General features: G+C 40.3%; 1 protein-coding gene across 4 annotated transcripts in view; it reads left to right on the top strand.

Annotated features, from left to right (window-relative positions):
- Positions 1-26,129, top strand: part of PCCA (propionyl-CoA carboxylase subunit alpha) — a 433,326-nt gene that overhangs the window by 332,677 nt on the left and 74,520 nt on the right. For all 4 annotated transcript variants that reach the window (XM_064362172.1, XM_064362171.1, XM_064362174.1 and 1 more), the window contains one exon: positions 9,841-9,894. In XM_064362172.1, coding sequence (XP_064218242.1) covers positions 9,841-9,894 — 54 coding nt within the window. The remainder of the gene's footprint in view (positions 1-9,840; positions 9,895-26,129) is intronic.

Raw genomic sequence — 26,129 nt, 5'->3', positions numbered from 1 at the left:
TAATTTCTCTAGAATCATTGCATGTGACATGAAACTCTCTGTTCAGGATATATAGGATATATAAATATATAACTTAGAATGAGTAGAGGTTGGTATTTTTTTTCTAATGAAGTAGGAAGTGAAAGAGTAATTATTAACCATCTCCTTTTTACATTCCTGACAATATCAATTACAGCTACACATCTTAAAAACAAGCCCACCAGTAGAACAGAAATAACTGTTTACTCTGCTTAAAAAAAATTTAAAGACAGTTTAACAGCTGGGATGTATTTACAGCTGTGGCGTTAAATATTAATTTTGATGCAAGGCTACCTGCTTTTGTCATGTAGTCCTAGAAGCTTAGCAGTGTTCTTGGTTTTATAATTTGGAGTTGCTTTTAAAATTTAACCGAATGGGAAAATATTTCTGAACTTCCCCCTTCCACATCCCCATACTTAATGCTTTTCTCCTCTTCTGTTAACTAGAAAATTATATTTTCGTGGCTGCCTGAGGAAGAGAATTTTGAATAGTATAAACACTGTAGTGAATGTGGAAAATAATACAAACAGCTGCACTGGAGACCGATAAGACAAATCCCACAGTAATGGCCTTTAAAACATGTTATCAAGTTGGAAATCAGTGAGGGGAAAAAGAAAACTATTACTATTTCTTCCTCTTACTGTTCAGGGACATTATTTTTAAAGGTGAAATTGCCTCTGATTTTATTATACTAGGAAGGTATTCTTGGAACATTTGATTTATTGTTTTGCAAATGTTTTTGCTTTTGTGTGAATAACTTTGCTAATTTTATATGAATTTGATTCTAACAAATGTTGAAATAATTATGTTAACAAAATTTTCCAAAGTATTTTTTAAAGAAATAAAAAGGAATATATTTTGTAAACATTGGAGCAGACTATCAAAATAAGAAAAGGAGGACATTTTTAGCTGGCTTTGTAGTGCCATTTAAAATTGGAAAGGGAGGAAATATTTGAAGAAAATATTTTAATAAGTGTAGATATGTTTCATCAATTAAAGTCTTAATTTTTATGAAGACTTTTGCTATTAGTTTATCAAGTAGTCTGTTCATATTTGTTTTGGCATGCATTAGACTCATGATAGACATTGAATAGTTTGTTTTTTGTGGATTCTAAAACTGAATTATCTTAATCCTAGGCTCTGCGAAAAGTGTTTCTTCCTCTTAGGAAAGATAGAAGTAAATTTCAGTTTTGAGTGAAATTTTATTTCTGTTTTTCTTTACACCTATCTTTTTCCTTTTTCTATTTTTTTTTCTTTTTTTTTCTGAGACAGGGTCTTGCTCTGTCACCCAGGCTAGCATGCAGTGGCACCATCTTTGTTCACCTCAAGCTCCACCTCTTGGGCTCAAGCAATCCTCTTGCCTCAGCCTCCCAAGTAGCTGGACCTACAGGTGCATGCCACCACACCAGCTAATTTTTGCATTTTTTGTAGAAACGGGGTTTCACCATTTTGCCCAGGCTGGTCTCAAACTCCTGGGCTCAAGCCATCCACCTTCCTTGGCCTCCCAAAGTGCTGGGATTACAGGCCTGAGCCACTGTGCCCAGTCTGCATCAATCTTTATTGCTAAAATATGTCCCTCCTTTCTGTCCTTCCTTCGTTCTTTACAGATTGTGGGAGTGTGGTGAAAAGGAAAGGTGATAGTTATTATGTATGTAATTATGGCCTGCTTTAAACTGAATGCAATGCTATGGACAGCTTATTGGTACTTATACCTATGGTCACACATTTATTGATAAAATTTGTTTTTAATGTGAAAATCTATGTTTCCATTTTACATATTGCAGAGTTACTTCAGTTTGCCTGGGAATGAATCTAACCTTTGTAGTGTCAGGGAAAGGACTGATAGTATTGTTTTAGTGTTTCCTACATAGAAGGGGATGGCCTAGGCAGTGTTCTAAACTCTGCAGATAGAATAAGGAACAAGACTTATATTCCAGTGGGAGGAAGTAAATACTAAACGTGTGAATACCTAAATAAAGTGATCTGAGTAGTAAGAAGTTGGATGAGGACTATAAAACTGATAGAAAGTGACTAGAGAAGGCAGCTTTAGTGAGGATGGCTAGGAAGTCCTCTCTGAATAGCTAACACTGAGCCGAGACCTACAGGGAGGAGGGGCAGATGTGCAGAAGTCTGGGGGAAGGAAGTCCCAGGTAGCAGAAGGGGCAAAGCAGAGGCTCTGCGACAGGACAAGCTTGTCACCTGGTAGGGGAGTGTGGGATGAGGAAGACAAGACCAGTTCATCTAGGGGCAAAAGAATTGATTTTTTTTTTTTTCTGATTCATGTTGTGGAGCATTTGGAAGGTTTGAATAGGAGAGTGATGTAATGTGATTTTAAAATCACTGCAGGCCCTGGGGTAGAGACAGAGAAATCATTGATTTGACTATTGAAGACCTCAGGTGAGAGATGCTGGTGGCTTCGACCGAGAGGCACTGCGTGTTTCTATGGGGCTCACAAGTTGAGTGGTTATTACATTTTTTAAAAAGACTGGGCGCAGTGGCTCATGCTTGTAATCTCAGCATTTTGGGAGGCTGAGGCAGGCAGATCACGAGGTCACAAGTTTGAGACCAGCCTGGCCAACACAGTGAAACCACGTCTCTACTAAAAAAACATTAGCTGGGCATGGTGGTGGGTTCCTGTAATCCCAGTTGCTTGGGAGGCTGAGGCAGGAGAATCGCTTGAACCCAGCAGGTGGAGGTTGCAGTGAGCTAAGATTGCACCACTGCACTCCACCCTAGGTGACAGAGCTAGACTCTGTCTCAAAAAAAACAAAAGGAAGAAAACAAAATTGGCTGGGTGTGGTGGCTCATGCCTGTGGTTCCAGCTACTTGGGAGGCTAAGGTGAGAGAATCACTTGAGTCCAGGCAGTTGCTCTAGAGAGCCGTGACCATGCCACTGCACTCGAGCCTGGGTGACAGAGTGAGATGCTGTCTCAAAATAACAAAAACAAAACAGCAATAATGTTTCATGACCCATGACAAGGATGATGTACCATTCAGATTTTATTATTGACAAGTGGTTTACTAGAACATAGCCACATTCACTCATTTTGTCTGTCTTCTATAGCTGCTTTTCTAGTTTTTGTCATATGAAGCTGAATGCACAGAGTTTGCTGCCATGCAGCAGTTCAGTGGCTTATTGTGATTTTTTTGATCTCCAGACCAAGATTAAAATTTTTCGTTCAGAGTTGTGGGGTAGGCACAATACTTTTTATATTCCTTTGCCTTAGTTTCCTTATCTGTAGAGCAAAATTGGGATCGTCTTTCAGGTCTGTTTGCTCTCTCCATCCTAAGTCCTAGGTCTGAATCACGCTTAGTCCCGTATGACGGCTTGGCCCATACGGCTCCTAACTGAATGATTGTAGTGGGGTTTTACTCGGCCTCCTAGCCTGGTCCTTCCCCATTCTATATATCTTCAGCTTGACCTCAGACCACCGTCTTTCTAAAACATGAACATGTCACACTCCTCTTCTTTTTTTTTTTTAGAAGGAGTCTTGCTCCCATTGCACAGGCCGGAGTGCAGTGGCACGGTCTTGGCTTACCGCAACCTCCACCTACAGGGTTCAAGTGATTCTCTTTCCTCAGCCTTCCGAGTAGCTGGGATTACAGGTGTGTGCCACCACACCTGGCTTTTTTTTTTTTTTTTTTTTTGTATTTTTAGTAGAGACAGGGTTTTGCCATGTTGGCCAGTCTGGTCTTGAACTCCTGACCTCAGGTGATCCACCTGCCTTGGCCTCCCAAAGTGCTAGGATTACAGGCGTGAGCCACTGCGCCCGGCCCACACGCCACTTCTTAAGTGTAAGAATTTTGTCAAGCATGAGCTCTCTTTTCTGTACAAGATCTGACCTGGGTTTTTAGTTCCTTCCCAGTTTGCTTTCTTGCCACTTCCATCCTTCATCCAACCCTATCTCTGGCCACACCAAACTGCTTCATATTCCCTAAACTCACCATGCCATGATGCCATCTCTTAATCTGAAATTTGCATTAACTGTCTCATCAGCCCACAGTTCTTTTTTTTTTTGGACAGTCTCGCTCTGTCTCCTAGGCTGCAGTGCGGTGGTGCGATCTTGGCTCACTGCAACCTCTGCCTCCTGGGTTCAAGCGATTATCCTGCTTCAGCCTCCTGAGTAGTGGGATTACAGGCGCACACCACCATGCCTGGCAAATTTTTGTGTTTTTAGAAGAAACAGGTTTCACCATGTTAACCAGGCTGGTCTCAAACTTCTGACCTCAAGCAATCTGCCTGCCTTGGTCTTCCAAAGTGCTGGGATTATACGTGTGCGCCACCGCCCCCGGCCATTTTTCACTTTTCTGTTAGAGAATTCCTGCTCATTTAAAAATTTTTTAATTTGTTTTTTAATTGATAAATTTGGTTATATTTGTCATGCTATCTTGGTGTCTTTTGTGTTGCTACAATGGAATACCCGAGACTGGGTAATTTATAAAGAGAAAAAGTTTATTTGGCTCATGATTCTGATGTCTAGAAAAGTTCAAGATTGGGCCTCTGGCGAGGACCTCAGGCTGCTTCTACTCATGGTGGGAGGCAAAGGGGAGCTGGTGTGTGGAGGTCACAGAGTGAGAGAGGAGAGGGAGGTGCCAGACTCTCTTTAACAACCAGGACTCTCAGGAACTAAGAGGGAGAACTCGCCCTCAGGGAGGGTGTTAATCTATTCACGAGGGATCCTTCCTGATGACCCAGACACCCCACCATTAGGCCCAGCCTCCAACTTTTGGGATCACATTTCAACATGAGATTTGGAGGAGACAGATTTTCAAACTCTAGCACATGTACAACATGTTTTGAAGTACACAATTCAGTGAATACACTGTGTGTACACTTCAAACAGTGAATACACTGTGGATTGGCTAAATTGAGCTAATTAACATGTGTATTACCTCACATACTTTAAATCTACTCTCAGAAATGTTCAAGAATAGGTTAATAATACATTGTCATTAACTGTAGTTACCATATTGTACAATAGCTTTCTTGAACCTATTCCTCCTTTATAGCTGAAATTTTGTGGGTTTTGACTATTATTTCCCCAACCCCCCTCCACCATTCTATTTTCTACTTCTATGAGTTTGACATTTTTAGATTCTACATGTAAGTGAGGTCATATGGTATGTCTCTCTGTACTTGGCTTGTTTTACTTAACATAATGTCCTCCAGCTTCATCCATGTTGTTGCAAATGGCAGGATTTTCTTCTTTATTAAGGCTAAATCATATTGCATTGTGCGTATATACCACATTCTCTTTATCCAGTGGTCCATGGATGGACACTTACGTTGATTTCGTGTCTTAGCCATCATGAATAGTGCTGCAATAAACATGGGGGTGCAGATATCTCCTTGACATATTGATGTCTTTCCTTTGTGTGTGTGTGTATGTGTCTGTGTCTGTGTGCCTGTGTGTATATGCAGTAGTGGGATTGCTGGATCATATGGTAGTTACACTTTTAATGTGCTGAGAAACCTCCATACTGTTTTCCATAATGGCTGAATCCTGTTCATGTTTTTTTGTTTTTGAAACAATCTTGCTGTGGCACCACCTTGGCTCACTGCAACCTCCACCTCTCAGGTTCAAGCAATTCTCCTGCCTCAGCCTCCCAAGTAGCTGGGACTACACTCACCCACCCCCAAACCCTTATAATTTTTATATCTTTAGTAGAGTCGGGGTTTCGCCATGTTGGCCAAACTGGTCCCAAACTCCTGAACTCAAATGATCCACCCACCTTAGCCTCCCAAAGTGCTGGGATTACAAGTGTGACCCACCACACCTGGCCCCTGTTCATTTTTAAATATCCAGCTTCCCTGTCTGTCTTAACCTGTCTAATGTCTTCTGTAACCTTTCTGCTCTTTTAGTCGCTCTATCCCCTTATCCCATAATTCTTTGTACATTTTGTACTATGCATTTATCATACTGAATTATACTTATTTTTCAAATAATTCTGCTGTTTTTCCTTTAGTCTCCTGGAAGGTGGGTCTTAATTCAGCCAGCAGTACCCAACACAGTTAAGAGATAGAGATGAGAGATGGAGATGGGGAGAGATAGCATGGGGAGAAATGCCAGATATAGGTGAAGGGGAGGAAAGCAGCAAATCGCACTGCCACGTATGCACCTATGCAACAATCTTGCATGTTCTTCACATGTACCCCAAAACCTAAAATGCAATTAAAAAAAAAAAAAAGAGCTACTAAGCCAAAACTACTTTTTACCAAGTGAGGTTGTCAACCTTTATAGCTTATTAAAGTTTTGGGTCAGATCTGTAATTTTTCTCCTTACAAAATTATTGGCTTTGCTAACAAATGCCCATCCAAAGGAGAATTATAGATTGTTCATCAACTGTTACAAGAAAAGATCCATGTATCCACCTGTTCGTTTGGTGTACAAAACATTTGGAGCTTTCTTTAATGCACAGTCAGCATAGAAATGTGTGTTTCAATCACTGGTCAGAAAGTATGATCTAATTTTTCTATCATCCACCTCTTTACAAAAGCCTGACTGACAAAAGTTTCATTTAGGGAAAATGAGGTACTCACTACTTTTGATAATTTAAAACTGTAATTAAAACATATTAGATACTAGAGTTTAACATCTAAACTTGACTTATAGAATCACCTTCACTAAATTACACTAAATATTTAATCAAATACCATTTTATGAAATGACCATATGTTTGCTATAAAAATGTTGCCAAGTGTAATGTTCACTGATAAAACAGGTCTCTTAACTGCAATCCCAGTGAAAAATTCAGTATATAATTTATAATTGGAAAATGGTTGTTTCATATGAGGAAATACTGAGGTTTTCTCCCTCTTCTTTCATTTGGTGTGTTTAGACTTACCAGCCTTTTGTCTGGCTGTCAGGAAGTCCAGGGCCACGTTAGAAGTTCAGTCACATAAACAGGACTGGCCCCCATGGTTGGTATCTGAATTCCTACTTTTTTTCCTTAGTCTCTATTTGCTTTTCTAATTTACTAAGCTCTATTAGCTATGATATCATATTGGTTTTGTAAGCTTGCTAAATATTTTTTAAAAAGCTGTGGTATTGATACATGCAGGAGTTAAAAATGACTGTCATGCCACAGGAGGAGAATTAAGGAAATACTAAGCCAACCACAATAAAAACAAAACCAAAAGAAAAAAAGAAAAAACACCCGCCTATGAGTGAGAACATGTGATGTTTGATTTTGTGTTCTTGTATCAGTTTGCTGAGAATGATGGTTTCCAGGTTCATCCACGTCCCTACAAAGGACGCGAACTCATCGTTTTTTATGGCTGCATAATATTCCATGGTGTATATGTGCCACATTTTTCCTGTCCAGTCTATCATCGATGGGCATTTGGGTTGGTTCCAGGTCTTTGCTATTGTAAACTGTGCTGCAGTGAACATTCGTGTGCATGTGTCCTTATAGTAGAACGATTTATAATCCTTTGGATATATGCCCAGTAATGGAACACATGGACACAGGGAGAGGAGCACTATACACTGGGGTCTGTTGGGGGGGAGTGGGGGGGACAGCGGGGGGGTGGGGAGTTGGGGAGGGATAGCATGGGGAGAAATGTCAGATATAGGTGAAGGGGAGGAAGGCAGCAAACCACACTGCCACGTGTGCACCTATGCAACAACCTTTCATTTTTTTCACGTGTACCCCAAAACCTAAAATGCAATTAAAAAAAAAAAAACCTGCATTTTTCCCCTTCTTTTTGCATTTGCTGTTGTGAATAAACTTTTCATCTAACAAAAAAAAAAAAGAGGTAGATGGATGATTAGATGGATGACCAATATAGAAGTACCAGTGTCAAAACCTAGGAATTGACCCTCAGTTCTTAATCAAGTCTCCCTAAGACACAGGAAAGGAGTCTGTTTTATTCTGTTTTGTTTTCTGTCTCTTTTTGCCTTTATTAAGTTCAACATGTGCATATAAAAGAATAGGAAAACAGATAAGTGAAAACAAAAGTCAACTAATATTTTTGCCTAGAAATAATAGTTGTTTTATGTGCACTAATTCTAGAATTTTTTCTATAACATAATTTTTTTTACTTGTTCCAAACATATTGTTTTGTTCTTCTTGCACTTAGAATATACTATAAGCATTTTTCATGTCTTTAACTTTTTAAATGGCAGGTTGGATATATACCATAATTTACTTAACCAGCGTCTTTCCAGCCATTTAGATTGCTTGCCATCGTTCAGTTCTATAAACTACACTGTGATATTTGTTCAGCTTTATTTTTCTGCATACCCTTATGTTTTTTCCTCAGGATAAATTCTTAGAAGTGAAATGGGTTGGCCAGGTGCAGTGGCTCACACCTGTAATCTCAGCACTTTGGGAGCCTAGGCGAGTGGATCACCTGAGGCCAGGAGTTTGAGACCAGCCTGGCCAACATGGTGAAACCCCATCTCTACTAAAAATATAAAAATCAGCCAGGCATGGTGGCCGGTGCCTGTAATCCCAGCTACTCAGGAGGCTGAGGCAGGAGAATCGTTTGAACCTGAGAGGTGGAGGTTGCGGTGAGCTGAGATAGCACCACTGCACTCCAGCCTGGGCGACAAGAGCAAAACTCCATCTCAAAAAAAAAAAAAAAAAGGAGTCAAAATGGTGTCATACTGATTTTTTTTTTCTACTCCATACCACATTGCCTTGATTATGCTAGTTAGATTACCATTGTGTCAATTCACTTGGCAGTATTTGCAGGTAGTGGAAACCATTTTGTATTAAACCACTGTCTGTCTTATTGATCTAGCCTCCTTTTTTCAAGGAACCAAGGATTCAGCTTGATTTCTAGAGGTTCATTCTGGGTTCTATTATTTTTGTGATCATAGAGATCAGAGTTGGTAAACCTCCACTTCTGTAAAAAGGAATGAAATTAGGATCTATCTGTATCCTAATGCTCATGGCATGTAGTTGAGTGAAAGCCACTAATACTCTAATACTAATAACTTAAAAAATCATGTTGGCTTAGTTAGAACTGCTTTATTTGTGTGTGAAGTCTTTGAAGTCGCTGAGCCCTCTCTGAATAGCACAGAAGAGAAAGAATTCTGAGGAATACGTTAGTATTAAATAGAGCAGTTTCATAGGTGAGAATGAGCTCGAAGTGTAGTCTGCTTCCACTGTACTATTTAGTCACCCATTTTTAGTAGTGGTAGTATTTACATTTAACTAAAATCTTTATAATCATAGTATTTACTTTTAATTAAAATTTAAACAAGTAAGATACACGCAAGTGACGTATTTGCTTTAAACAAATTTTATTTATAAATAAATGAATAATAAAGAGGTTATTTCGCTACTCTCTGGACATAGAAGAATTGCATTGTTATTTTAAACAAATCCTGATTGATTTTTATAGCCGTTTTATTGAGGTATAATTCACACACCATACAATTCACCCATTTAAAGTTACAGTTCAGTGGTTTGCAGTCAGTTCACAGGGTGGTTCCAGCATCACCACAATTTTAGACCGAGTTTACACCCTTGACAAACCCCACGCCAATTAGCAATCATCTCCATGTCGTTCCAGCCCTCCTCCTGGAGGCACTTACGAGTCTACTTTCCATCTCCATGGATTTGACCATTCTGGACTTTTCTTATTAAGTGGAATCATATAACACGTGATCCTTTGTGACCACCTTCTGCCGTAGCCTGTATCAGTACTTCATTCCTTCTTATGGCCAAATAATATTCCAACTGTATGGCTATACTGTATTTTGTTTACCCATCCATCAGTTGATGGACATTTGGGTTTTTTGGCTATTGTGAACATTGCATACAAGTTTTGTGGATACAAGTTCATTTTATATCTCTTTTTTGTTTTAGTGTCTTTCTCGAGAAGCAGGTGGAAGCATGAACATCCAGTTTCTTGGTACAGTGGTAAGTAGGAAATCATTCTTTATATATTCTGTTAATTCACAGAGAAAAAAAGATGTCTAGCTAGTTATAGCTCATGTTGTTTGAACTTGGTTTCATTACTACTAGGTATTGAAATTACCTCTACTATTTTTGCCATTACAGATGATATTCTAGGGAACAACTTCATGTGTATTTTACTTTATTTTGGTGTTTGGAATTATTATTATTATTTTGAGACAGAGTCTCACTTGGTTGCCCAGGCTGGAGTGCAATGGCACTATCTCAGCTCACTGCAACCTCTACCTCCTGGCTTCAAGCAATTCTCGTGCCTCACCTGAGTAGCCAGGATTACAGGTGCACGCCACCATGCTCAGCTAATTTTTGTATGTTTTTTTCAAGAGATAGGGTTTCACCATGTTGGCCAGGCTGGTCTCAAACTGGCCTCAAGTGATCCGTCCATCTTAGCCTTCCAAAGTGCTGGGATTACAGGTGGGAGCCACCATGCCTGGCCTGGAATTAGTTTCAAATGTGGATGAGATATTTTTAAACATACATGATACATTTTCTCCCAAGTAGAATCAAAGTCATAAGTAGTTTTGTGGTTTATTACACATGTTGCCAGTTATTTTATGTCTCTTTAGAACACCACACATCATACATTAGAACACCACTTCACACTCTTACCTAATTATAACGTTACTTAAAGTTTATAATTAGTAGTATTAGCTACTATAATTTTCAAATGAATTTGTTTAAAAAGGTACCTTATTGTTTTAATTTTCATTTTTCTGTTTATTGCTATTGTAGTTGAATATGTCTCCATGTATTCATCCACTAGATACCATTTCTAACGTGTGAAATGTCTGTTCATGTCCTTTGGTACCTTGTTCAGGATATGGACTTATATTGGGCATTTCAGATAACTCTGAGTTTAGTGAGAAAAACAGAGAGGTGTGCGGCTTGCATGAAAATAGTAGGGATTTTGCAGCCATTGAGATAGGAGGGATGTTAATAACAATGTATGTTTACTGAATGCTTTATTGTTTATATATGTATAGAGATGTGTATATAATTTGTGTACATAAAGTATATGTATAGGCACTTGGTCAATGTAGCCTAAATTTTAAGTATTGGAACTAAGTCTTGTGACTATTCTTGTTTTTCTGATTAGTAAAGTAATACATACTTATTGTAAAGAAATTTTAAATACAATTCAAATGTATGTCATAAGATGTTGCATTAGTCAAGGTTCTCCAGAGAAACAGAATCAACAAGATGTGTGCATATGTGTAGAGAGAAAGGGAAAGATGGAGAGATGTGAGGAGTTGGCCCAAGCCATTGCGGCAAGCCAAAATCCGCAGGGCAGATCAGCAGGCTGGAGACCCAGGGGAGAGTTGCAGTTCAAGTCCAAAGGCAGTCCACTGGCTGAAGTGTTCCTTGCTTGGAGAAATCTGTCTTTTTCTCTTAAGGCCTTCAACGGGTTGGATGAGGCCAACCCCACTATGGAGGGTGATCTGCTTTACTCTGAGTCTACTGACTTCAGTGTTCATTTCATCTAAAAATACCTTCAATGAAACATCTCAATGTTTGACCTAACATCTGGGTACTGTGGCCTTATCAGGTTGACATATAAAATTAACCATCACAGAAGCATATATCCTACCCCTAGAGGTTTTTAAGTTATTAGCAATAGATAGTCTTCCTGAAAATTATGCATCTTTTCATGCAGTAATAGATCTTGGACACCTTCTGTGTCAGTCCATAAAATCGATCTCAGCCTTTTTAAAGGCCACACAGAGCTACATTACGTGGATGGAGAGGACTGCTTTTACCCTTCAGTGCTCGTGGCGGGAAGTCCACTCATGCTGTCTCTGCTACGTAGCATCTCTACTGGAATTCTAATTGGTTTTTCAAACTTCACATATTGAAAACTGACCTCGAAAAGTTTTTCCCTCAGTTTTCCTCTCTCAGAAAATGGCAACTTGAACTAGCCTTATCCTGGATTCCTTCCTCTCTCTCCTCTTCCTCTCTCTCTCTCTCTTCATCCTCTCTCTCTCCCCCTCTTCCCCTCTCTCTCCTTTTCCTCTGCCTCTCCTCTTCTTCCTCTCTCCTCTTCCTCTCACTTTTTCCTTTCCTCTTTCCCTCTCTCCTCTTCCTCTCTCTTCCTCTCTCTCCTCTTCCTCTCTCTCCTTTTCCTCTATCTCTCTGCTCTTCCCCTCCCTCCCCTCTTCCCCTCCCTCCCCTCTTCCCCTCCCTCCCCTCTTCCCCTCCCTCCCCTCTTCCCCTCTTCCCCTCCCTCCCCTCTTCCCCTCTTCCCCTCCCTCCACTTTTCTATGAGCTATGAATGGAAGTGACTGTCAACAACTGTGAAGGTTCTGAGATTTACCCTACTTGCAGCGTGACAGATCAGCCTGCAACATTTCATGGGTGCTGATAGAAAACATGAGACTCCAGGATCAGACACGAAGGACAGTTTATTGCAGCAGTAGCAGTGGTCAGGGTATCATTGTCTTTGTACCATTTCCCTGAACCCAGTTTCCCCAGGGCAATGCAAAGAGAGATGCCTGCACACATAATGGGTTACTATAGGAGAGGAGCTCTGAATTTAGAGAACCTGAGTGTTTTTATAATGTGTCGTAATCACACTTGCCCTTTGATCTGGAGGGAGACCCTCTAGTAAGGCCATTTATGTACAAACATCTTTGAAAAGATAGTTCAGAGCAAAGAACAATTAGTGTCTGGCTCACAAGAAGTAGAAAACTGCAAGAGGCCTGGGGGTGAAGTGTCTCCTGGTAGTGATGTGTGTCACTTTTGGTCAAAGATAGCTTTGACCACTTTCTTGAGAGAGAGATCCAAGATGGCTGATCACTAGCAGCTTGGGCTCCTAGCTCCCAGTGAAAGCGCAGAGAACGAGAGGACGCCACACTTTCAGACGAATATTTGTTGCTCACGGACCAGGAGATTCCCAGCAGAGAAGCCCGACGTGTCGCCAGGGTGACTCTTGTGGCCAGCGCGGCGGTTTTGCTGGTGCCTTAGTGCGCCAGTTTTTGGTGCAGAGTCCGGATATTCCCGGGCAGAAAAGCACCATCAATCTTAACACCGCTATTTTGGCCGGCACAGTGGACTGCTCAGATTTCGGCGCTGGGAATCAACAAGTTGGACGTCTGCTCAGAGACCTAGTTAGAAAGTTGGTAATTACAAAGACAACAGACGGATAAATATATAATGAAGGGAAGAAATCAGCGTAAAAAGGCAGAGAATACTCAAAATCAGAATGCCTCTCCCTCTACAGGGGATTGCAATTCCTCATCAGTAACGGAACAAGGCTTAATAGATTACACGTGTGTTCCAATAACAGAAGCAGGCTTCAAAACGTGGGTGATAAGAAACTTCTGTGAATTAAAAGAACTTGTTCTAACCCAATGCAAAGAAACTAAGAACCTTGAAAAAAGGTTTGACGAAATGTTAACGAGAATGGACAATTTAGAGAGGAATATAAGTGAATTGATGGAGCTGAAAAACACAACACGAGAACTTCGCGAAGCATGCACAAGTTTAAACAAACAGTCGAATTGATCAAGTGGAAGAAAGGACATCAGAAGTTGAGAACCAGCTCAGTGAAATGAAACGAGAAGACAAGATTGGAGAAAAAAGGATGAAAAGGAATGAGCAAAGTCTTCAGGAAATATGGGACTATGTGAAAAGACCTAATTTACGTTTGATAGGTGTACCTGAATGTGATGAAGAGAATGAATCCAAGTTGGAAAATACTCTTCAGGATATCATTCAGGAAAATTTTCCCAACCTGGCAAGGCAGGGTAATATTCAACTCCAGGTAATACAGAGAACACCACAAAGATATTCTTCAAGAAGACCAACCCCAAGGCACATAATTGCCAGATTTATTAGGGTTGAAATGAAGGAGAAAATACTAAGGGCAGCCAGAGAGAAAGGTCAGGTTACCCATAAAGGGAAACCTATCAGACTTACAGCAGATCTCTCAGCAGAAACCCTACAAGCCAGAAAAGAGTGGGGACCAATATTTAACATCCTTAAAGAAAAGAACTTTCAACCCAGAATTTCCTATCCAGCCAAACTAAGCTTTATAATCGAAGGAAAAATTAAATCCTTTGTGAACAAACAAGTACTTAGAGAGTTCACCACCACCAGGCCTGCTTTACAAGAGCTTCTGAAAGAAGCACTATACATATAAAGGAACAACCAATATCAGCCTTTCCAAAAATATATCAAAAAGAAAAGAACATTAACACAACGAAAAATTTACACTAACTAATGGGCAAAACAGCCAGCTAGCATCAAATGCTAGTATTAAAGTTATATATATTCTAATCGGATAAAAAGCCAAAACCCATTGCTATGCTGCATCCAGACCCATCTCACATGCAACGATACACAAAGACTCAAAACAAAGAGAAGGAGGAAGATTTATCAACCAATCAGAGAGTAAAAATAAACAAATAAAAAGCAGGAGATGCAATTCTCTCCTCTGATAAAGTAGACTTTAAAGTAACAAAGAACAAAAGAGGCAAAGAAGGACATTACATAATGGCAAAAGGATCAATGTAACAAGAAGAGCTAACGATTTTATAGATCAACGAGACAGAAAATTAACAAGGACATCCAGGACTTGAACTCAGACCCGGAACAAGTAAACTTAATAAACATTTATAGAACTCTCCACTTCAAATACATAAAACATACATTACCACCTCACTCCTATTCCATAAGTGACTACATAATTGGAAGTAAATCACTCCTCAGTAATCACATAGCACTTCATAGGTTTAAATGAAATATTGGTTGGCTGTTCGTTTGTTATTTTCTTCCCTTATTCCTTCCTGTTTACATCAAGTATAATTATTGGTATAAAAGAGGTTTTCAATACCCATTACTAAACTGCATTCTAGCCTGGGCAAGAAAGCAATACTCCCATTCTCTCTCTCTTTCTCTTCCTTTTTCCTCCTCTTCTTTATTCTTTTTCTTTCTTTCAAAAAAAAAAAAAAAAAAAACAAAGATAGCTAAGAGCAAGTGTGAACCCTCTAGTTCCCTACTGCGCCCCCCTTGGAGGTTGTGTGTGATGTGACGTTGATGTTCCTGTCGGCATGAGTTCCTGGTGAAGAGCGGCGGTGAGCACTGCCACCTGCAAGCTCTAGTAGACTGAGATCTCAGTGTTGACTTATTGCTGATGCATAGCCCAACTTACCTAATACATAGTCTGGGAACATGGAGGGCCACCTTTTGTTTCTAGAACCCCATGTCCACTTATATAGATTTCAGATTTATATAAAAGGTATAGATTCAGTAGGTTTATTCTGTCTACTTTTTAGTCTTTTCGCTCATAAACTTTCAATCCAAGCATAAGGTCTTTTTTCTGTTACGCTGTTTGAACTTGATTTAAAAATTGTGGCCAAGCATGGTGGCTCATGCCTGTAATCCCAGCTACTCAGGAGGCTAAGGCAGGAGGCTCACTTGAGCCCAGGAGTTCAAGACCAGCCTGGGCAACAGTGAGACTTCATCTCTAAACACAGACACACACAAAATAGTGGAGTGTGGTGACTCACACCTGTAGTCCCAGCTACTCAGAAGTAAGGATAGCTTGAGCCCAGGAGTTCAGGGCTACAGTGAGGTATGATGACCCTACTTCACTCCAGCCTGGGCAACAGAGTGAGACCGCATCCCAAAAAAATTTTTAAAAATGAAGATTAAAAAATTAAAATCGTTAGCTAGTTTTTTTTGTATAATGAAGGGAAAGTTTTCAAATTAATAGAATGGGACATTCAGATAAAATTTGTGCCTTTATGACCCAGCAGAGTACATTTGACCTGGGTGTACATGCATGTACTCAGGACACCACATTTTCTGTTTGGTATCTATCTGTTTCATGATTCTGCTACACCCAAACTGTAATACACAAGATTCTGTGTTAGTTTCCTGGGGCTGTGCAACAAATTAGCAAAAACTGGTTGGCTTAAAATCATAGGAATGGATTCCCTCACAGTTCTGGGAGCCAGAAATCTAAAATCAAGGTGTGGGCAGGATTGGTGCCTCCTTAGAGGCTCTCGGGGAGGGTCTGTTCTGTGCTTCTCTCCTGGTTTCTAGTAGCTGCTGGCAATCTTCGCATTCCTTGGCTTGTAGCTATGTAATTCCAGTCTCCTCTTCTGCTGTCACATGGCCTTCTTCCCTATGACTGTGTGTGTTCATTCACATAAATCCAGCACCACCAGTCATCAGATTTAGGGCTCACCCTAATCCAGTGCAACCTCATTTAACTCGTTACGACCCCAAAGACCCTATTTCCTAATAAGGTCACACTCTGAGGTTCTGGGTAGATAAGAATTTTGGGTTGACACTGTTCAATGCAGTACGCTATATGGATCTGAAAGTATATCTGACACATGTAAAGCTAAAAAAGTGACTTGGCGACTTCCTAAAAATACATTTTACAAACAGAACATTACTTCTTAGGTCTCACTTGAGTATTACTATTTATTTCCGTAGTATTTTCATACCGATTATCATCACCTGGATGACTAGAGTTCGTACCCCATATTAAAAAATGCAGAAACAGTGATGAATAGGTATGCCTAATTTTCAGAAGACAAAAGTGAGCATAGAAAGGTTAAATAACTATCTTATGGTAATAATTGGTAGAACCAGGATGCAAAACCCGTCCTCTCCGACTTTAAAGATAGGCTGTTAACCATCAGGGTACTTTAAGAACAAATTGCTTGACTGTGGAATCCAGGGAGCTCTGTGCAGTAACTGCTAAGTACAACTGCTCAGGCTGCCATAATGAAACACCATTGAATGGGTGGCTTCAACAACAGATGTTTATTTCTCACAGTTCTAGAACTTGGAAAGTCTAAGATCAAGGTGCCAGCAGATTCAGTTCCTGGTGAGAGCCCTCTTCCTAGGCTGCAGGCAGATGCCTCTTACCCCTTAGCAGAGAGAGAGTGCAAACTCTGATCTCCCTTCCTGTTAAGGGTGCTAATTCCATCATGGGGCCCCAACCTCATGACCTCCTCTAATTACCTCTGAAAGGCTTCATCTCCAGTACTGTCACATTGAGGGTTAGCCATTCAGCATATGAATTTGGACATTGAGTCCATACCATACACTTAGTTGGTAAGCTGCAGATCATGGAATTTTTCCAGAATATGTGTGCCCATTTCAAATTGCAAATTGTCTGGGTTTTGTTTGTTTTGTTTGCATATTTTTGGTGAAGCTGTGAGTCCGTGTACATCAGATAGTATAAGCTTACAAAGAAATGGAAGAGAGCTGGTGTTTGACTTAACCAGAATTCCTTACTTGAGCTGTGCTTCACAATAAGAATAAATATTTTGTTATTGCTTTAAGAATGAAGTTACCATTTTATTGCACATTTTTATTTAATTATTTATATTTACTTTTAAAAATACTGTAATATTAAGACAAACATATCTCAGTGAGGCCGGCTTTTTTTCCCTTATGAAAACAATGCTTGTATGAAAGGGAAAATAAGCTTAGATTTCGCTGAACAGCTTCTTCATGGCTGCGGTATTGGCATTTACCCAAGGACTCTTGAGAAACTATCAAGTTCTCTACATCTTTGAAGCTTAGCCAGAGATCTAATGAAACCAAATGATGCCAAAGTTCTTAAAGCTAATTTAAATCTCAAATTGTACATTTTAAATTAAGTTTTTATTGATAATAAATATACTTTATTTCTTATTACTCTTGAAAGCTTGAGTGATAATATTAGTAGAATAAACGTGTTTTACAAAGATTTACCATTAAGAATGCTATTAATATGACCCTTGATACACCAGCACAATTAGATTTCAAAGTAAGCACTTATGAAGTAACAGCGATTAATGACAACCATCGAAAACAATTTTGAACTCCATCAGTTTAACTCAGGAGGGTAAACTTAATATGATAATTCATCTAGTTGAATTGTATCAGCTTAGCAGGAAGGTATGTAAATATGTGACCCTTACCTAGCTTCTAAATGGATGCTGTGCTGATAGATTTATCAGTTCCATTAAAGAACTTTGGGGAACTTAGGAATTTCAGCAATTGTTCCCTTGGAGGCTGAAAACCCAACCTGATCTCATACTGGGACCATTCTGGTCTGCATATTTCCATAATTTGCCTTTGCTACTAATATGACAGCAAGACACAAATAACTGTTTCTAATAATATCAGATGGAGTTGTGGAGGACAGCATTTTAATGTAGTAAAAGACCTCCCCGTGGGGTTGTTATTGCTACTACAGAACAGCAGCTACACAGTTGCAACTGTAGTCTCTTAATTGATTCGTTTAATTAGCAAGAGCTGAAGCTTGGGCTGTATCTTGTCATCTGATATCATAGGACTTGAAATTTGCATCATTCATATTTATAGATATGTGAACGTCATCAAAAAGTTCTCCTGCTTCTGAAAATTCACTTGCAGACATCGAATTTTAATAGAGCAGACTCCCGTTTGTTTGAAATTTAAGTAATTGAAAAATGAAAAGAATTAAGTTTGTTATTGTTTTTCTTTATCTAGACTCTTGAGAAATAAATGATGTCATGCATTTTGGGTTGTGTATTATCTCCTAAAAATAAACTTTGAGAACATCTTCCACCTTCTATACCTCGTAATTCCATGAGCAGTTCCTCAACTTACATGTCTGACTTCAGTTATCTCTTCTCTGGATCCCATCCCTTTCTCTGTGTCAGTGGGGTTTCAGAAGTGACATGATGGCTTACTGGATTTCCTGTGCACTTGTGCTGTCACACTCCACCTGCCCCGGCCGCCTTTGCAGCCGCTCTGAGTCCTGTGAGGGTAGCGTCTCTGCTTGTGCTGTTCTTGTGGGTCATCTGGCTAAATTGCCCCTTGGGTCTTACCTGCCTAACCCAAGCTGCATTGGTCCCTACTTTCTTTGGATGAGGAAAAGAGAAAGGGATGGAAAGTGTCTGGCATAGAAACCAGAGCCTTTAGAGAGTGTTTACCCGCAGCTCCACAGGGCTTCCTTCCCACAAGGTCACACTCTTGTGACCCTTTTCTAGTCCAACAATAGGAAGCAAGTGGTGGTCACAGAGCACACACTTTGTGGAGGGCTGATGAAGTTTTCTGATGTTCAGATACATCTTATAGCGCTAAGAAAATCTATAGCATTCCTTCCTGCATTCGCCTCTATATATACAAAATTTCAAGCAAAATGTGGGTAGAATAAGATTTTATGAAATGGAATATAAATGTAATCTTAATTTTGAACATTGTTTTCATGGTAATATGTCTTCCATATGCCATGTAACCAATCTAAGAATGAACTTTGGGAATATAAATAAGTTTTTATTCTTTTGAAATTGGCACACTCTATATAATATAAAAGTTTGGTTGTTAGTATTGCAGTGTGATACATTCTGAACAAAAATTTAAAAGAAATAGTTGCCTGCCTGCCTGCCTGCTATACCATGTGCTAGGAAATGAGTTAGATGAACATGACTTGGTCTCTACCCTTAAGTAGCATACTGACTCGTGAAGACAGACAAACTGATACCATAAAAACATGATGAGTGCTGAGATGGGTTATGCATAGGCTCATATAGTGGCAGAGAGAATTGTAGATCTGTTAGCTTTATTATTTGTTTCTTTTACTGATACAAAACCTGATTCAACAGCACAGATCATAGGGCATAGCTCTTTGGTTAAGAATCTGCATTTCATTTGTCAAGCACACCTCAGTGAACACTGGGAAAAGAAGTGTATTTCCTATCTTACTAGACATGACTTTTAGAAAATGGACATAAAGCCTAGCATTTAATGGTAGTCATGGTAGTCAGTCTTCATCTTACATTGGTGGATCATCTTTTATATGACAGACACTGAATTCTGGCAATTCAAAGGAAACAAATATCCCTGCAGTCATTGAGCCCATTGTCACCTGAGGATAATGTAAATGATTGATTACAGTATACTGTGATGAGAATGATAATAGAAGTATGTATGAAGTAGAGGGATTCTAGGGCTGAGGTGAAGAAAGTGGAGAAATTGTCAACAGTTACTCAGTGTTTATAGCTCGTGCTATGACTTTAAGGATGAATTGAGTTTGCAAGCGGGAGAAGGCATTTCAGATGGAAACAGTTGGCCTAGAGATAGCAGGCTGCAGAAACTGTACTCTGTACTGATAATGGAGAAGAAGAGGGGGAATGAAATAAACGAGGCATAGAAGTATGAAGAAGTCCCAAGTGTTTAAGGAAGAGCAGATTGGCTTATGAGGGTGATGGGTATGGCAACAAAGTTCCCTTTGGAAGATGAAATTAGTCTCTTAGGGGCAAGATGACCCACGACCATTCCAAGGAGATTGGGTGGCATTCCCTAAACTGAGATTCACTGAAGGAGTTGAAAGAAGAATCATAATCTCATCAGAGGTAGTTGGTTTTATTCATGTGGGTTTTTTTGTTTTTTTCTGGCAACTTATAGGAGTAGGCAAAGAAGAGGGTACATTCGAGAGCCACTTCTTTAGAATCCCTCTTTAGAAACTATGTATTGGGCAGAATAGAAGATGATTCTGAGGTTTCTAGAAGTGATAATTGATGCAATTAACTGAGGGAGGAAAAACAGGAAGAAGAGCAGAATTGTACCAGAGAAAAGGTGGACTAGATAAAAAGAGGGATTTTAACCAATTTAAGTTTGAAATGCCCAAGAGATATCTATAATGTAAGGGAAATGTCTGGAGAGCAGGAATAAGATTCAGAGTGAGCACCTAAGTTGATGCCCCAACAATTAGAGGTGCGTTCCTAAGCCGCACAGTAGATGAACCTTTCCAAGGGGACAATGGCAAAGCAGAGGCTAGGCCTGGAATGGAGCTCCAGGAAATGCCCACAGCTTAGGTGGAGGCCTGTCCTCTCTAATGGAGTCAGTTACAAAATGATGACGTGTTTATTATTGAAATCATTTATATGTACTATAAGAAGCCAATTTAGGCCAGGCACTGTGGGTCACATCTGTAAACCCAGCAGTCTGGGAGGCCAAGGCGGGTGGATCACCTGAAGTCAAGAGTTAGAGACCAGTCTGGCCAACATGGTGAAACTTAGTCTCTACTAAAAAAAAAAAATTAGCCAGGCGTGGTGGCAGGCACCTGTAGTCCCAGCTACTTGGGAGGCTGAGACAGAAGAATCACTTAACCTGGGAAGGAGAGGTTGCAGTGAGCCTGAGCCGAGATCGCGCCACTGCACATTCCAGCCTGGGTGACAGAGTAAGACTCCATCTCAAAAAAAAAAAAAAGCCAGCTTAGTGTAACATCAGTTATGATTTCACAGTATCCCAAGGTACCACTTATTTAAAAGTATCTCAGGATCTGTTGCCACCTGCTAAAGATCCTCAAAGTAAAATTTATTTTTATACATAACGTAACGCCTTACATGCGTATGATACTTTAGGGCTTTAGAGTGCTCCTACATGTTGTCTCACCCGATTCCATTCAATTGCTAAGATGAATGAGCCATAGCACACCTTAGAGTGCGTCATAAAAGTCAGACATGAAATACTCTTTGCAGTGTTTTCCACTTAAAATATTTGAGATGACAAGTTATATGTTCACAGGAAGTTACCATGAACCACTACCCGGCTGTTAGTGAACACTGGAGCGGGCAGGGGTCAGGGAAGAGTAAGTAGAGTTTGTCTTCCTGCATTTGAATCTCAGATCACCCATCTCTTAGCTTTGTGAATTTGAACAGGTTACCTAACCTATCTGGTCCTCAATTTTCTCATGAGCAGAATAGACATTATCTGCTTTTATGGAGGTGGCAAGGGCTGCAAAAGAAAATGTTTGTAAAATGCCTGAAAATGGCAGGCATTGGGCAAAGAATAGCTCGTTTTTTACTGTAGCTCCCTACTCTCCCTTTGTCTTGCCTGGAGACATGCTGTCATCTGAAATGATAGTCTCTACCGAGTCTACAGTTGGTACTTGGTCTACAGAAAAATCCAGAAGGAAAAAAGTGTTCCCTTTTATTTGAAAAATCAAATTTTTGTTAATCCCCTGGTTATGACCCCTTAACACAGTTAATGTTTTATTAGTGAATACAAAACAGAAAGCACATATTTAAATGTGTACCTTGTAGAATATGCTGCTTAAAATATATTCATACGGAAAGAATGGCAAAACCATTCTGATATAAGACATCTTATGACAGAGCTTATGAGATGTTCTTTCTTCTACTGGCCTCACTTTTAAAGGGGTATCATCTTAGGTAGGTTGTTTCAGGACGGTTTCGTATGTGACTATGGACTATTGATCTCTCCTACCTATGAATTATCTGATTATCACTCTTTAATTTATAGTGAGAAGGAAGTGGGAATGGCAGCTTTTTTCTTATAGAAGCAAAGTCTAAGTCAGTGGTTCTCAAGCTTTATCATGCTTGAGAATCACCAGGAAATCTTGGTGAAAATACAGATTCCCGAATTTGTTCCCAGAAAAGCTGACCCCCATGTCTGATGTTGAAATGAGCTTAAAATGCACCAGGACTAGAATTTGGAATAGATTTTGAACAGTAATGTAGAATTACTATCTAGTTTGGAAAGTCGATACCAAAAGACACATGATATTCCTATCCTTATGAGCCAAGCTTAGGAGCAGTGTTCTGGACGCTTTTCAGAATGAGAAGATAGGACAGACATTTGATTATTTGTGCTAATTAACATGTACTTTCATAATACATACTTTTTTAAAATCAAGGAGTAAAACAATAGGACCTAAAGTATAATTAGGTCCATAGTGTCATCAACTGTATCTTTTAAGTTTACTTATCGCCTGCATAATTCTTAGACTCAGTCTGAATTATTTCAAGTCTCATAGACAGCGATGATTTTTATTTTTGCCCTAGAGCAGGGTTTATCTGTTTGGGCAGTATTAACATTTTGGATAATTCTTTGTTGTAGGAGACTGCCCTATGCGTAATAGCATGTTTAGCAGCATCCTTGGTGTCCACCAACTGAGATATCAGAACAGGTCTCCAGAAATAGCAATCAAAATTGTCTCCGAACATTGCCAAATGGCTCCAGAGAGCTGGTTGGGGAGAGACTCCAGAGCAGATGTGAAACATAGTGGCTGGAAGTTTACAAAGTACACACATCATGACCTACTTGAACACCTTATGCAAAGAAAATAAACTTTCCCTGGCCTGATACTGGATTTGCATGAGGAATGTGTTTAGCTATTAGCTGTTTGAAAGTGTGTAAGGGGCACTTTTTCTTAATCTTCTTCATATTGGATCAGAAACCAGGTCTACCATGGACAGCCATTCAGAGAATTCAGGACGAAGTCTAGTTTGTGTGATTGCATTGTGTTCATTTGGGTCCTTTCTGAGACAGAGTCTCGCTTTGTTGCCCAGGCTGGAGTGTGGACTGCAGTGGTGCAATCTCAGCTCACTGCAACCTCTGCTTCCCAGGTTCAAGTGATTCTTCTACCTCAGCTTCCCAAGTAGCTAGAACTACAGGCTCGCGCCACCACGCCTGGCTATTTTTTTTTTTTTTTTTTGTATTTTTAGTAGACGTGGGATCTCATCATATTGGCCAGGCTGGTCTCAAACTCCAGACCTCATGATCCGCCTGCCTCGACCTCCCAAAGTGTTGGGATTACAGGCATAAGCCACTGTGCCCGGCCTATTTGGGTCCTTTTTACCATTTGAGTAGATGTACTGTTACTGTTTACCAAAGACACATTTTGGGTATACAGTGAGCGTGCAGCTCAACACCTTATTCTAGAAGCTGCTGCTCTTCATTTGGTCTTCAGTTTTGTATAAGCCCTGTAATCCTCCTGGTGAGACATATTAGAATGTGTTGTAAGCATCACCTCATAGTGACATCTGTGAAGTTCTTCGGTTCTTTTTGCACCTACTATTTAATTGCTTGGCTATTTAATATTTTGTGCCACTTCCCCCCTTGTGCAAGGAAGTACATGGCTGAATGCCTGACAAGGCACACAGGAAGCCACACAGTAGTCAGCATCTCAGGTATGTGTTCCTGAGAAATAGCCTTCCCAAGGAGTGTATGTTTTGTGTGGTGTAAACTCTCCATTGTGGGAGGAACAGCTAAGGTAATTCCTAAGGTATCAGTGTTAATTACCTAAGGTAAATTACCAAGCATCAGGAAACACAGCAACACTGCAAAGTACCCTCTTTCGAAATAGAATCCCTGCCTGATTAGGGGTTAGGGAAATAATTAGTGGATAGGTTCTAGCAATTACCCTTCTGAGGTCAAGAGTTTGAGACCAGCTTGGCCTACATAGTGAAACCTCATCTCTACTAAAAATACAAAAAAAAATTAGCTGGGCGTGGTGGAGCATGCCTGTAGTCCCAGCTACTCGAGGAGGCTGAGGCAAGAGAATCGCTTGAACCCAGGAGGCAGAGGTTGCAGTGAGCCAAGACCACGCCACTGCACTCCAGCCTGGGCTACAGAGGGAGTACTCCATCTCGAAGGAAAGAAAGAAAGAAACAATTACCCTTATGGTTCACCATGGCCAAAAGATTGTACCACCCCTTTCCTGTCTCAGCCACACAATAAGCCAACCTTTAAAGTAGGTTGGCCCGGGACGATGCCTGCTGAGTGCCTGTCGGTACCTGGCACCGAATGTTTGTAATCTTGTTGAAATCTCCCCTTGGAGATCACTAGTAGAACCCCCATGTTTCAGATGCAGTAACACCTTCATTATAAACAGACAGTAAGTAAGGGATTTGCTCAGGGTGGTTTATATCGGAAGGGCAGCTGTAGGACTAAACCCAGATCCAGTGACAAACCGAGCTTTCTTCACATGAGCATCTGGGTGGTTGGGAGTTAGTTATTCCTGATTGCTGGGTGGAGAGCAGCTTGAGGGGACAGAACCAGTTCTCCTGTGTTGGATCTTAGACACCAGCCGCTTAGGGCCCGAGGGCTGAGGTCCGGCTTCCTCTGCGTCCCAAGTCCGGCGGTGGTGGTGAGTGTGTTATTTTTTGCAAGAGGCAATAATATTTATCCAAGTCATTGTTCTAGATATTAAAAATGGATTAAAATTGCAATTTGATATATTTGATTTAAAGTCTCTCCTCTCCTCTATTAGAATCTAAGGAAAGCTAAGCCTGTATTTGAGGTGACTAGGGTGTGGCCTGCATGCTGAAGTGTGTTGTGAGCGCTTAATTGTTCTTATGTAAGTATCTCACCCCTCTCTACTGCTCTTGCCTACTTTATTCAACCCAACTTTGAGGCCCTTGGAGGATTTTAGGAGTAATGCCAGTGGCTTGTGTAACATGGGTGCCCTGCAGTACACTGTGGTGTTACAAGTTTAGACTGGTGGTTCTCACACGGGGACCATTTTGCTCCCCAGAGGACACTGACAGTGTCTGGAGACATTTGGCTGTAACAAATGGTGGGCTACTAATGGAATGCAGGGAGCAGAGGCCCGGAAAACTGCTGACTATCCTGCCATAAACGGGATAGCCCCATACAGAAGAATGACCAACCTAGATGTCACTAGTGCCAAGGTTGAGAGGCCCTGGTCTAGGCAGTGCTTATGGAAAGGCATATAAACATCTGTGACCATCTCCTCGGACCCTGAAAACTTACTCTTGTCTCTGGAGGAGGAGCCCTTATTCGCCACATGCAGGCCAGGAAGGCTTTGAATGCAGCCCAATGCATATTTGTAAACTTTCTTAAAACATTATGAGATTTTTTTGGCGGGGAGGATTTTTAAAAATTAAAAATTTTTAAAAATTTTTTAGCTCATCAGCTATTGTTAGTGTATTTTATGTGTGGCCCGAGACAATAATTCTTCTTCCAGTGTGGCCCAGGGAAGCCAAAAGATTGGATGCCCCTGCTCTGGATGATCACCCCCGTCTTAATTTGTGAACTGAAAGAGCGGCAGACATCTTGATCAGAGTAGAAAAGGAACCAGGCCTCGTGAATCTATCTGTTCTGTAGGTTGTTCTACTCTTGTCCTAACGTTGGCATTTATCTGTGTGTGCCTTTGTGTCTGCACAGAATTGTGACTAACGCGTCATTCCTGTGAATGAGGTTTTTATCTCTGTCTGAAGTGAGGATCCAAAGGATATTACAGGCAGACCTTGGAGATGGGGGTTCAGGTCCAGGCCACTGCAGTAGAGTGAATATCAAAATAAAGGGACTCACGCGAAATGTTTGGTTTCTTAGTACACAGAGAAGTTATGTTTATACCATAGTGTAGTCTGTTAAGGGTGTAATAGCATTATGTCTGGAAGGAAGTACATATCTTAATT

The sequence above is a fragment of the Aotus nancymaae genome, unplaced genomic scaffold, assembly GCF_030222135.1.
Source record: "Aotus nancymaae isolate 86718 unplaced genomic scaffold, 86718_ANA_hifiasm-v0.15.2.pri h1tg000048l, whole genome shotgun sequence".
Classification (NCBI taxonomy): Eukaryota; Metazoa; Chordata; class Mammalia; order Primates; family Aotidae; genus Aotus; species Aotus nancymaae.
The sequence above is the reverse complement of the archived record's forward strand: the minus strand, read 5'-3'. Positions and strand labels throughout refer to the sequence as shown.